The sequence below is a fragment of the Oncorhynchus mykiss genome, chromosome 2 (assembly GCF_057628025.1).
Source record: "Oncorhynchus mykiss isolate SJ-2025 chromosome 2, ASM5762802v1, whole genome shotgun sequence".
Classification (NCBI taxonomy): domain Eukaryota; kingdom Metazoa; phylum Chordata; class Actinopteri; order Salmoniformes; family Salmonidae; genus Oncorhynchus; species Oncorhynchus mykiss.
The window spans coordinates 50711753-50725991 of NC_143023.1; the positions used below are offsets into that span (position 1 = coordinate 50711753).

At 42.1% G+C, this 14239-nt stretch overlaps 1 protein-coding gene across 7 annotated transcripts in view; it reads right to left on the minus strand.

Moving 5' to 3' along the window:
• Nucleotides 1–8555: 8555 nt before the first annotated feature.
• The window catches only part of rbm41 (RNA binding motif protein 41), a 218449-nt gene continuing 212765 nt past the window's right edge, over nt 8556–14239 (minus strand). For all 7 annotated transcript variants that reach the window (XM_090201568.1, XM_090201566.1, XM_090201567.1 and 4 more), the window contains 3 exons: nt 11000–11538; nt 10609–10756; nt 8556–8989 (listed from right to left, as the gene is read on the minus strand). In XM_090201568.1, coding sequence (XP_090057694.1) covers nt 8775–8989; nt 10609–10756; nt 11000–11538 — 902 coding nt within the window. In that variant the 3' untranslated portion in view covers nt 8556–8774. The remainder of the gene's footprint in view (nt 8990–10608; nt 10757–10999; nt 11539–14239) is intronic.

Below are 14239 nucleotides of genomic sequence, written 5' to 3' on the forward strand. Positions count from 1 at the left end.
CTGTGGTTCCACTGAAGAAGATAGGACATGCAAGTGAGGATATGCTTCACATCCTTGAGGTAAGAAATGTGTGCATGTATTAGAATTTTCATTACTTAAGTATAATATACAAAGGCTGTGAATTGTCGTTGTGGTCATATTTTTTCTCTCTCTTTGTGTTTGTGTCAGTCTGCAGAAGACCCCAACCCATTTCTTCAGGCGAGACCACTCTTCAGCCCTGTCGTGATTGTCTGCAAAACCAACTGCGTACTGGCCATTGGAACCATGCCTGTGGTGACCTTCCCAAAAGAGGACATCTCATGGCGTGTTATTACGCCTTTCACCTCACATATCCCAAGATCATTGCGACACTACTCTCTGTGCTGCAGACAGAAGTCCTCTCAGACGCCATCCACGACCGGGACATGACTTCTGCATATAAAAAGGCTATGGCCGAGTGGAAAAGGTCATTTACTAACTAGGGTTGCACAATACAATTTTTTTTATTTCCGGTCCCAATAACAGAACTGTGTGTAATTGGCCCATCCGAGAACCAATCCGATAACCTTTATTAAATAGGCAGGGTGTTTGTTGTTTATTATAAGAAGGTTTAAAGCACTGTTACGTTTGTTATCTTCCCATTGGTCTTACGTTTTCACCTTGACCACCAATGGCCTTTGATGTTGTTGTTTTTGCATCCTTCGTTCTGCTCATAACAGCCACTGGATATACTGAGTCCTCAATTAAGAAGTGAAAAGAAATTAGATTCATTCTTTCTTTAAGCAAGCCAATCTCATTTCTAGTAGTATAAGTACATTTATCTCAGTCAGATGACTTATTTTAAGCACAATATGCTATTTTTATGTAAATTCCTGGGCATATTGACTTATTTCAAGACGAGTGCAATAGCATTGGATTCTAAATTTAAGCACATTTTCCTACATAGAGAAAATAATTCTTAAATATTTTCTTTATATCTAGACAAATGTACTTGGTTTTAGTGTAGCTGTACTGGTTTTAAGATATATTTACTCAGCATACAGCCTTATTTCAAGATGATGGCACTAGCATTTGCTACATTTAAGCACATTTTCCAACATATTGAGAAAAATATTCTTAAATATTTTCTTTGTATCCAGACAAATAGCTTGTTTTTAGTCTGAACGCACTAGGTTAAAGATATCCGTGCGTTCTTTGAGACTAGATATTTTTACTTGTTTAAAAAATCTTTGCAAGTTAAATTTTCCTGTTTTGCTTATTTTAAGTAATATTTCCCTAATTTTATTGCTTTTTTTTTCTTGTTTTTGGGAACTGACTTTTTGCAGTGTAAAATGTAATTTGGAACGTGGAAAATACTATTGTTTAGGATATTGCAAACATACTGTTCTTTAATAATAGGCTATATTGTTGTATGGGTGAAATGAAAAGTATTTTGTCATCTCTGCTTTGCCTAGCCCCATTGAATAAAAAGCATTTCGTACAGCCCAACTATTTTGTTTCTTTTACAATTTAAACACATTTATCATAGACAATGTAATTGTTGTGGTAGTCTTAGGCAAACCCTCATTATCAAGTCCCACATAGACCTGGGAGAAAAGGATCTGGCACTGAACTTGGTGGTAGTAGTTGTGTGTGTTTGAAGCTAAGGATCCCATCATATCACAGACATGTCAGCATCTAGATTACAAGGGTTGGATTTGCACTAAACAATTTCACGTCAACCCAAGACATGTACAAAATCCAGCATAATGATTAGCCTCGTATACATTGTCTACTGGTATCGTTTTTAAACTGAGAACATATAGCAGAATATGTAGACAATGTGTGAGTTAAGCTATTTTCTGCATTAGATGCACAATGTCAAAGGGTGCATTGCAAATGCCCGTAAGGCTAATGGGATCATACTGTAGGCCAGTGGTTCCCAACTCCGGTCCTCGAGAACTCCAACAATACATATTTTAATTGTATCCCCGGACAAACACACCTGAATCAACTTGTCAACTAATCATCAGGCCCTGAGTTGAATCAGGTACAGTGGGGCAAAAAGCACCAGTCCCTCCTGCAGCAAAGCACCCCCACAACATGATGCTGCCACCTCTGTGCATCATGGTTGAGATGGTGTTCTTCGGGCTTGCAAGCCTCCCCCTTTTTCCTCCAAACATAACAATGGTCATTATGGCCAAACCGTTCTATTTTTGTTTCATCAGACCGGAGGACATTTCTCAAAAAAGTACTATATTTGGCCCCATGTGCAGTTACAAACTGTAGTTGCTTTTTTATGGTGGTTTTGGAGCAGTGGCTTCTTCCTTGCTGAGGGGCCTTTCAGGTTATGTCGATATAGGACTTGTTTTACTGTGGATATAGATACTTTTGTACCTGTTTCCTCCAGCATCTTCACAAGGTCCTTTGCTGTTGTCCTGGGATTGACTTTTACTTCTAGAGATGAACATACTTTGGTGCGAGGAGACAGAACGCGTCTCCTTCCTGAGCGGTATGACTGCAGCGTGGTCCCATAGTGTTTATACTTGTATACTATTGTATGGACAGATGGACACGGTACCTTCAGATGTTTGGAAATTGCTCCCAAGGTTGAACCAGACTCGTGGAGGTCTACAATTTTTTTTTCTGAGGTCTTGGCTGATTTCTTTCGATTTTCCCATGATGTCAAGCAAAGAGGCACTGAGTTTGAAGGTAGGCCTTGAAATACATCCACAGGTACACCTCCAATTGACTCAAATGATGTCAATTAGCCTATCAGAAACTTCTAAAGCCATGACATAATTTTCTGGAATTTTCCAAGCTGTTTAAAGGCACAGTCAACTTAGTGTATGTAAACTTCTGATCCACTGGAATTGTGATACAGTGAATTATAAGTGAAATAATCTGTCCGTAAACAATTGTTGGAAAAATGACTTGTGTCATGCACAAAGTAGATGTCCTCACCGACTATAGTTTGTTAACAATAAATGTGTGGAGTGGTTGAAAAACGAGTTTTAATGACTCCAACCTAAGTGTATGTAAACTTCCAACTTCAAATGTTGCATTTATATTTTTGTTCAGTGTAGAACCTAACTATAAAAATGTAAAAAATCCTTCAACCCCACTACAAGCCAGATAGTTGTGAATTAAGGTGTTGTTAACCAGGCAAGACAGTTAAGAACACATCCTTATTTTCAATGATGGCCTACCGTGGAGCAGTGGTTTAAGTGCCTTGTTCAGGGGTAGAACGAGAGAGGTTTACCTTGTCAGCTCAGGTATTCAATCCAGCAACCTTCTGATCACTGGTCTACTGCTCTAACCACAAGGCTACCTGGTATACAGATAGATATACAGTAAATCCTATAATAACCATCATATTGTCTTCTTTTCCAGAACATCATGCCAAACATTAGCACATTGCGAAAGAACCCCAAGAATATATGGAAACGTTACTGCCAAGGGGCCATGGCTGTCGGAGGTGAGGGACAAAAAGGCTGTCAGTTAGGCGTTTGGGGTCCCCCACTCTACCTTGGTGGAGATCAAACATGGCATGTCTAGCTAACATGTTGCTTTCTCCTCACAGACGGGACCACTGCCACTGCCTCCTCCTAAACCACCCCAGCTGGACCCAAGAAACGTGTTCCGCCTCCTATGCCAACCTGTAAAAAGCCCTTCTTTTTTACAACTTTTTCATGATATCCAAATGGTATTTACGCATCCTCCGAAACACAACCCTGCCAAGCTGCTCCCTTAATCCGGAAGCCGCGGCAATGTGTCGCAGGAAATAGTGCGCCGCCTCATGGGTCTCCTGGTCTCAGCCAGCTTTGACGTAGCCTAGCCTCGAACCTGGGTCCGTAATGACCTTCTCAAGCAGTGCCTTAGACCGCTGCACCAGTGTTTATTTCCTACCCATTGAATCTGATGTACAACTGATGTAAGGATGTATCCAGCTAGCACAGTTTAGTAAATGCATGTTCTCTTTTTCTCAACAGGCCACAAAAGAAAAGGTACATTTAAAGTCAACAGTTCCTTCTGTGGCCGATGCAAGGGGGGAGTTCCCTCCCACCAACGAGGATACACCGTCTTGGGTCCAGTGTGAAAACTGTGGTTTCACTTTAGATGTGTGGGGTGGAACGGGGAAGAAGAGGAGGATGTACAATATATATATATATGCACATGGTGTAGCTCTTGAAAAACAAATCAGTTAAAATATATATTTTTTATGTCTTGAGTGGAGGGTTATGTGTTATTCTAATGAAAGTTATATAGCCATATAAGAACAAAAACACTGTGTGGTTCTCTCAATTCTGCATTAGATTAAAAACAAAATTGTTCAAGTAAATATGCTCAACAGTAGAATGTTTACTTGATTCTAAGGCAAACTGAAAAGAAAGCAAAAGACAGGTTAGAATGATTATTTTCCTAATTATTATTATGTTTAATGTTGATACTCATACTATTGCAATGAATGACTAATAATCAAAGATGGTTTAAATATAATGACAAGGCTTTTAGGGAAGCAAATACCACAACCTTTTGCTTGTTATTATGCTTTTTTTTGTTGGGGTCTTGAGAACAGTGTACAAACAAATATCCACAGGGTGGCAACATTCTGTAAATAATGAGAATTGAGTCCCATGAAGTGGCAGGAGTCGATACTTCCATTGTTGATCGATAGAATTAGATGACACATTTGTTTGTGGTCTTTCGGACGACAGTCAGTAACAAAGCTGTATCTTTGTTTTTCGGCGGATTTGGCACAACTGTACTGTGACTGGGGTCGGCATGGCAGATAGGTCAGATGGTAGTGTTAGGGCAATTGATATTGATGATGAAACCAATGATGATCAGCTAGTTACACCGGTTGTAAATAGTCGGAACAGGAGTACGAGAAATCGCAGGCACTTGTTTGAAATTGAAAAGCGTCATGGTAGCATTTGATAAAGAAGGACATCAAGACGAAGCAGCTGCATTATAAGTGGGATGCATTGTTGAGTGCTACATCACAAGGGGTTCGTGCTGATTGTACGGAGACTGTGACAGCCGTTTAAATGGCGTCCCTTGAGAAAGCAAGAAGAAGATGTATGTCAGAAGAATTGCAGTATTATCATAAGGAGACGTTTACTTGGAAGTGGGGGTCTAAGAGAGAGAGGGAGGAAGAGGGTGAGCTTGAGTCGGTTAAAAAATGGCGGGAAAAATAGAGCTGGTTTGAAGAATGGTAGAAAGTGTAAGCAGAGTGAGCTGAAAAGGAAGTGAATGAGGGTGAATTATCAGAGGTTCTAGGTGTGGTGGAGGCTTGTACTGAGGGTCAGGATAAAGATGAGTCTGACAGTAGGAGTAAAGTTTTAGGAAAAAGTGGACCCTTGCCTTTTGACTGATCCATTTGTGGTTTCAGGGTGGATGAAAACAGAGTTGGGTACTGTAGAATCGGTGAAGGTATCCAGAAGTGGTCTTGTGATAATTGTTTGTGTTTCTGCTGGTCAGAGGGAGATTAAACGAATGGGGGCAAGAAATGTACATTGTTTTTTCGTTCTCAAGAAAAGATAGCCATTGAAAGAAGTGATTACAGAGGTAGCAGTAAATGTAAAAGTTGAAGGGGAAGATTCCTGGTGTTTGTGATGCTCGTCGTTTGGTGTGACGGAGACAGGGTGGTAGAGTGGTGAAACAGTCTGTTCTTTTGAGTTTTGATGTTGAGTCGTTGCACGACAAAGTGATGTTAGGATATATAAGTTATCCTGTATGTGCAAAATACATTACATTCTTACAGGTGTCAAGCTTATGGGCATGTGGCAGCAGTGTGTAGGAAGGAGGTTCCTAGGTGTGAGAAGTGTGCAGAAGGGCATGAGACAAAGGAGTGTGTGGCATTGGGGAAAGTAGTGGTATGTGTTAATTGTAGGGGTGCCCATGGGGCTGAGAATCAGAAATGTCCGGTGAGAGAGGCAGTTTGTGGTTTCCAGGGTTAGAGTAGTGCAGAAGTTGCTGTATGCAGAGGCAGTGAATAGAGTAGAGGAAGATGGGTTAATGGGGAGGAGTGGTGAGAGTAGTAGATCTGTACCAGTACAGAGGGATAAACCAACAAGTGAAATATGTTTCAGTAAAATAGGATTTTTAACATTTATCGCAATGGTTATCAACTGTACTGCAGGAATGGATTGTAAGTCACAGGAAATAGAGGTTGTGGTGGCAGCTGCAGTGAGGTATTTGGGTGTGTGAGACTTAACATCAGAAGAGTTACAGTGTGTATTAAGTGGTGGTGTCCTTTCAGGCTATTGGCCTGAAGTAGGACTAAATAGATTTAAATAGTGGAGTATGGTAATTATGAAAAAATATAATTATGAGTGTAGTGTTAGAGAGATAGGGTATTTGTTAATTTATTCATTTTTTCAAGCAAAGTGTAAGGGAGTTGTACTCCAGTCTAGTAGGTGGCGGTAATGAAACATTTATTGGATGCCAACCACCGTTAAACCTAATCGAAAAATAAGATAAATCGCAATGGGGGTGATGGAGGGATGAATAATGCTGGGGAAGTATTGAGTAGTGCGTGTTGAGAGTAGACCTGTAAAGCGCAGGACCCGTTTAGATAGAGGTCGGAGTAGAAGGTTCTAAAGTTATTGTAGTGTTCCCAGCAGCAGCAAGTAAACACTTCCACCGTTACATTTGACAAAATAAATGAGGAAAGCGATTGGGGTGATTAAGGATGCCAAACCGCTGAGTTATGGGAAGGCTCTGATCATTGCAAATCGTTTTGAAAATGAACTCACTAAATGGCAGTCGGGTGAAATGTCACATTCCTATGTCTAAACTGAGGGGGTTATTTACTGGGATGCCATTGGATATTAGACAAAGAAGTGTAAAGGGTTCGCACAGAAATATGTTGCAGAAAGCCTACTTCATTATTCAATGTTTGTTATTTTTTTACTGCCTCAGGGATAGCGTACACAGACTTTTCGGCTTTACAGTCTTCTTTAGTGTGTAGGTACAATTTCCTTTCATTCAAAGCAGCATTTGTAAAGAACAACAAATGAGCAGCAGGTGCTTCTAATCAGGGTTGCCACTCATCTGCCAATCAGGAATGTGGCCTCTCTGGTCTACCTGCATACAAATTAGTCCCAAAAATATATAGAATGATAGGGTATGGGAGCACGAAGGGCAACTTACAAATCAATCGCCCAAGCTGTCCGCTCACCTAAACACGTCACATCAATTCACCACAAAGGACATCGGGCAAAGCCGCTGGGGCGACTCATAAACAATATGGAAAATCTGATATGGACAGTGTTCTAGTTTAACAGTCTAAAGGTGGCGCCTCTTCAATCTCAGGAGGCTGAAGAAATTTAGCTTATCACCAAAAACACTCACAAACTTTTACAGATGCACAATCGAGAGCATCCTGTCGGGCTGTATCAATGCCTGGTACGGCAACTGCTCCGCCCACAACCGTAAGGCTCTCCAGAGGGTAGTGAGGTCTGCACAACACATCACCGGGGGCAAACTACCTGCCCTCCAGGACACATACACCACCTGATGTCACAGGAAGGCCAAAAAGATCATCAAGGACAACAACCACCCGAGCCACTGCCTGTTCACCCCGCTATCATCCAGAAGGCGAGGTCAGTACAGGTGCATCAAAGCTGGGACCGAGAGACTGAAAAACAGCTTCTATCTCAAGGCCATCAGACTGTTAAACACCTTTTTTTCACTATTGGTTAGAGCCTGTGAGTAAGCATTTCACTGTAAGGTTGTATTCGGCGCACGTGACAAATTAACTTTGATTTGTGAAGATGCTGGAGGAAATGGGTACAAAAGTATCTACATCCACAGTAAAACGAGTCCTATATCAACATAACCTGAAAGGCCGCTCAGCAAAGAAGAAACCACTGCTCCAAAACCGCTGTCAAAAAAAGCCAGACTACAGTTTGCAACTGCACATGGGGACAAAGATCGTACTTTCTGGAGAAATATCTGATGAAACAAAAATAGAACTGTTTGGCCATAATGACCATCGTTATGTTTGGAGGAAAAAGGGGAGGCTTACAAGCCGAAGAACACCATCCCAACCGTGAAGCATGGGGGTGGCAGCATCATGTTGCTTTGCTGCAGGAGGGACTGGTGCACTTCACAAAATAGATGGCATCATGAGGCAGGAAAATAATGTGGATATATTGAAGCAACATCTCAAGACATCAGTCAAGAAGTTAAAGCTTGGTCACAAATGGGTCTTCCAAATGGACAATGACCCCAAGCATACTTCCAAAGTTGTGGTACAATGGCTTAAAGACAACAAAGTCAATATTGGAGTGGCCATCACAAAGCCCTGACCTCAATCCTTTAGAACATTTGTGGGCAGAACTGAAAAAGCATGTGCGAGCAATGAGGCCTACAAACCACAAATACTGCATTTGTAAATGGTGTTGGAGCCCCTGCCTGCCTATAAAAAATATATATGTTTTCTTTGGTTTGCTTACTTATAGTCAAGTATTATTTTACTTGGTGACTTTCACTTGAGTCATTTTTTATTAACGTACATTAAACTTTTACTCAAATATGACCATTTCTCACCACTGGACCCCCGGAGGAATCTCCCCATTAGAATGAAATGCAACAGAGAACAGATTTTTAATACTTCACATTCCAAACACAGCCTATGATCATACAAAAAAAACACTTAACATCCAGGACAAAAATACAAATTAATCCACGTTTATCGACCTTCACACAACAAATGGTACAAGGAGCAGAAATGTCAAACCTCAGTCATTGAAGAGTCACTCTCCTCCTTTGAACACATATGTATGTGGTCGGTCTGTTTCTCTCTCTTATTTGTGTGTTGAAGTCCTGTCGTAGTATTTAGTGTCTGTAGTACTGGGGTTAGGTAGAGATGGTACACTACATTCTCTCGTTTTCTCCTCTTCCCGTTCCGTTTTTGGTTTCTTCTCATCCCTCCGCTCTAGGCCAAACTCGATCACCAAAGGTTTCCCTAGCAACCGGTACCCATTCACCATCTCCAAGGCTCTCTGGGACGTTTCGGTGTCTAGAAAATTGTACAACACAACAATATTAGTGATGGGAGAAAATAAGAAATATATCAATACAGTTACATATTAAGATGTTATTTTTGGACGATATATACAGTACCAGTCAAAAGATTGGATTTAGATTTGTTTAACAATTTGTGGTTACTAAATTATTCCATAAATGCCATTTCATAGTTTGACGTCTTCACTATTATTCTACAATGTAAAAATAAAGAAAAACCCTGAAATGAGTAGGTGTGTCCAAACTTTTGACTGGTACAGTATATACTGTATATGGTGAATTCTGAATACTTTCCGACCCCTTCCCCTTCTCCACATTTTGTTACGTTTCAGCCCTATTCTAAAATTGATCAAATCTTTTTTTCGTCATCAATCTACACACAGGACATAAGGACAAAGCAAAAACAGGTTTTTAGACATTACATTATTATTCAGACCCTGTACTCAGTACTTTGTTGAAGCACCTTCGGCAGCGATTACAGCCTCGAGTCTTCTTGGGTATGACGCTATAAGCTTGGCACACCTGTATTTGGGGAGTTTCTCCCATTCTTCTCTGCAGATCCTCTCAAGATCTCAGGTTGGATAGGTAGCATCGCTGCGCAGATATTTTCAGGTCTCTCCAGAGATGTTCGTTTGGGTTCAAGTCCGGGCTCTGACTGGGCCACTCAGAGAGACTACCATAAAGGCCTGATTGGTGGAGTGCTGCAGAGTCTCCATAGAGGAACTCCAGAGCGCTGTCAGACTGACCATTGGGTTCTTGGTCACCTCCCTGACCAAGGCCCTTCTCCCCCGATTGCTCAGTTTGGACAGGTGGCCAGCTCTAGGAAGAGTCTTGGTGTTTCCAAACTTCTCCCATTGAAGAATGATGGAGGCCACTTGGTTCTCGGGGACCTTCAATGCTGCATACATGTTTTGGTACCCTTCCCCAGATCTGTGCCTCGACACAATCCTGTCTCGGAGCTCTATGGACAATTCCTCCGACCTCACGGCTTGGTTTTTGCTCTGACATGCACTGTCAACTGTGGCACCTTATATAGACAGAAGTGTGACTTTCCAAATCATGTCCAATCTATTGAATTTACCACAGGTGGACTCCAATCAAGTTTTAGAAACATCAAGGATGATCAACGGAAAAAGGATGCACCTGATCTCAATTTTGAGTCTCATAGCAAAGGGTCTGAATACTTATGTAAATAAAGTATTTCTGTTTTTAAAAACCTGTATTCGCTTTGTCATTATGGGGCATTGTGTGTAGATTAATGAGAAACAAAAAGATTTAATACATTTTTGAATTAAGGCTATAATGTAATACAATGTGGAAAAAGTCAAGGGGTCTGAATACTTTCCGAATCACCGTACTATATTATACACAATTATTACAGCACGTGTTATGTGCAATGTATATACATAACAAGCACATTTGAATTGGTGTGTTGCTTAGAGATAGAGCGAGGGAGTGCATGTGTGTATGAGTTAGTCAGTTAGTCAGTCACCTTAAATATAGAGGAGTGTATGCATGCGTGTAATCTGAGCCTACAGGGAGAACTTGTGTGTGTGTGTGTGTGAGTAAACTCAGTCATCTGACAAAGTTTGTGTGTGCACACGTCAGTGTTACCTGATAGTGTGATGAAGGCGTGTCCCTTCAGTCTGCCAGTGAGTAGGCGGTAGACAACAGGCTGGGTGATGTCACAATCAAACCTGGAGAATAGCGCCACCAGCTGTGCCACAGAGGCACGGGCACTCAGGTTCTTCACACACAGCACCTATGGACAACCACAGGGACCAGACAACAGCAAGGTGGTGTGGCAGATCTCAAAGCCATGAGACTGAACTCAGACAGTTTTTTCATTTCTCATTCTTAGTCTGTAATATGAGTAGCTTATATATCAGACACGTAACCGAGTCTGGTTAATGTCATTAGAACAAGTGAGTGATACTCTTATCTCTCAGGGAAACACGGTTACTAAAACACAATTAGTTTGATGTTACGTTGAGGAAGGTTCTACCTTTGATGGTTTCCCTGGCTGGTAGTTGTGGAACCGTGGTATGCTCCGGATCCCTTGCTCTGTTTCCCGGTTCTGCTGAATCTCTTCCTCTGGAACCTCCTCTACCTTGCCCCGCACCATCACCGGACCCCCAGGCCCCGCCTTTGCCACACTACACAGACTCCCAATTGGCTGGCTCACATTTATCTTCTTTGGAGCTGACAATTGCTTGTGTACAGATCTGTCCTGATCTTGTGATTGGCCAGAAGTGTCCATTGTAGTTGATTGGTCAGAGTCCCTGATCCCACTTCTCAATGGATCAGATCTACAGTCAAGCTGGACTTGCGATTGGTCAGTGCTTTTCCATGAGCTCTGTGATTTCTCAAAGTCAGTTTGTGGTTCAGGCTGAGGTAGAGATGAGTGTCCTGTGGTTTTCAGCTCAGAGTCCTCTGATACAGACACAGACGTGTGTTTTCGCCTATCACTTAGGACATCTCTGTACAGGGAGTCCAGGGGGTTTGAGGAAGATGCCCCCTGCTGGTCAGCTTGGGTATCTTCCTCTAAGGGAAAGACCAAAAAAGTGTTAGTAGTCCATGACAGCTTGTATTCACTTTTTAAAAAACACATTGGCCATTTAGCAGACTCTTATCATAGCAAAGAAAAAATGTTCACTAACAGGGAGCATTTTTCTAGATTTATCTCCAAAGCTCAGTTGTCCTGAGTCAGTAGCGGCTCTCTATCCAACGGATGTGTAGCAAACTCACTAAAAGTGGCAGTAAGAAAGCCTCTCTTGAAAAAGCCAAACCTTGACCCAGAAAATATTTTTAAAACTATCAGCCTATATCGAATCTTCCATTCCTCTCAAAATGTTTAGAAAAAGCTGTTGCGCAGCAACTCAATGCCTTCCTGAAGACAAACAATGTATACAAAATGCTTCAGTCTGGTTTTAGACCCCATCATAGACTGAGACTGCACTTGTGAAGGTGGTCAGACCAAGGCTCTGCATCTGTCCTCGTACTCCTAGACCTTAGTGCTGCTTTTGATACCATCGATCACCACATTCTTTTGGAGAGATTGGAAACACACGGAAATATATCAGTTTGTCTTTGTGAATGGTTTGTCCTCTGACAAATCAACTGTAAATGTCAGTGTTACTCAAGGTTCCGTTTTAGGACCACTATTGTTTTCACTATATATTTTACCTCTTGGTAATTCGGAAAAATAATGTCAACTTTCACTGCTATGCGGAAAATACACAGCTGTACATTTCGATGAAACATGGTAAAGCCGCCAAAATTGCCCTCCCTGGAAGCCTGTGTTTCTGACATAAGGAAATGGATGGCGGATTTTTTAAAACTCAGACAAAACAGAGATGCTAGTTCTAGGTCCCAAGAAACAAAGAGATCTTCTGTTGAATCTGACAATTCATCTTGATGGTTGTACAGTCGTCTCAAATAAAACTGTGATGGACCTCGGCGTGACTCTGTTAAAGCTAGGGCTGATTTCAAGGTTTTCCTGTTAATCTACCAAGCATTACATGGGCTTGCTCCCACCCATCTTTCTGATTTGGTCCTGCCGTCAATACCTACACGTACGCTACGGTCACAAGACCCAGGCCTCCTTATTGTCCCTAGAATTTCTAAGCAAACAGCTGGAGGCAGGGCTTTCTCCTATAGAGCTCAATTTTTATGGAACGGCCTGCCTACCCATGTGAGAAACGCAGACTCGGTCTCAACCTTTAAGTCTTTATTGAAGACTCATCTCTTCAGTAGGTCCTATGATTGAGTGTAGTCTGGCGCAGGGGTGTGAAGGTGAACGGAAAGGACCTGGAGCGACAAACTGCCCCTGCTGTCTCTGCCTGGCCGGTTCCCCTCTCTCCACTGGGATTCTCTGCCTCTAACCCTATTACAGGGACTGAGCTACTGGCGCTCTTCCATGCCATCCCTAGGAGGGGCGCATCACATGAGTTGGTTGAGTCACTGACGTGATCTTCCTGTCCGGGTTTGGCGCCCCCTTAGTGTTCATGCCGTGGGGAGATTTTTGTGGGCTATACTTGGCCTTGTCTCAGGGTAGTAAGTTGGTGGTTTGAAAATATCCCTCTAGGTGTGTTGGGGCAGTGCTTTGGCAAAGTGGGTGTGGTTATATCCTGCCTGGTTGGCCCCGTCTGGGGGTATCATCAGATGGGGCCACAGTGTCTCCTGACCCCTCCTGTCCCAGCCTCCAGTATTTATGCTGCAATACTTTGTGGTGTCGGGGGGCTAGGGTCAGTCTGTTATATCTGGAGTACTTCTCCTTTCTCATCCTGTGTCCTGTATGAATTTAAGTATGCTCTCTCTAACTCTCTGAGGACCTGCTCAGGACTACCTGTCTTGATGACTCCTGGCTGTCCCCAGTCCACCGGTTGTCTCCAGTCTACCTGCTGCTGCTCCAGTTTCAACTGTTCTGCCTGCGGCTATGGAACCCTGACCTGTTCAACAGACATGCTACCTGTCCCGGAACTGCTGTTTTCAACTCGCTCTCTCTACAGCACCTGCTGTCTCTAACTGTGAATGATCAGCTATGAAAAGCCAACTGACATTTACTCCTGAGGTGCTGACCTGTTGCACTTTCTACAACCACTGTGATTATTATTATTTGACCATGCTGGTCATTTATGAACATTTGAACATCTTGGCCATGTTCTGTTATAATCTCTACCCGGCACAGCCAGAAGAGGACTGGCCGCCCCTTAGCCTGGATCCTCTCTAGGTTTCTTTCTAGGTTCTGGCCTTTCTAGGGAGTTTTTCCTAGCCACCGTGCTTCTACACCTGCATTGTTTTAGGCTGGGTTTCTGTACAGCACTTTGTGACATCGGCTGAACTAAAAAGGGCTTTATAAATACATTTGATTGATTGAATGGATGTAAACAAATTTGTGTACACAATTTGAGAGAAATAAGCTTTTTTTCCCATATGGAACATTTCTGGGATCTTTTATTTCAGCTCATGAAACATGGGAACAATAATTTACATGTTGCGTTTTATATTTTTGTTCAGTATATATAGATGTATGCTATATCATTTATGTGGCTATTACATTGTACTTCACTGTTCATTGTGTCGTTGTAGCCCTGTACCGAAGATGGCGGCACTATGCCTTGTAGTACATGGCACCCCTTTGATCTCTAATTAGTGGAGTCGCGTTGTATGGCGCTGTATTGTCTTGTATAGCATTAAGCCATGTTATTATTAAATGCATATTGTTTATGGTGAATTAAAGATT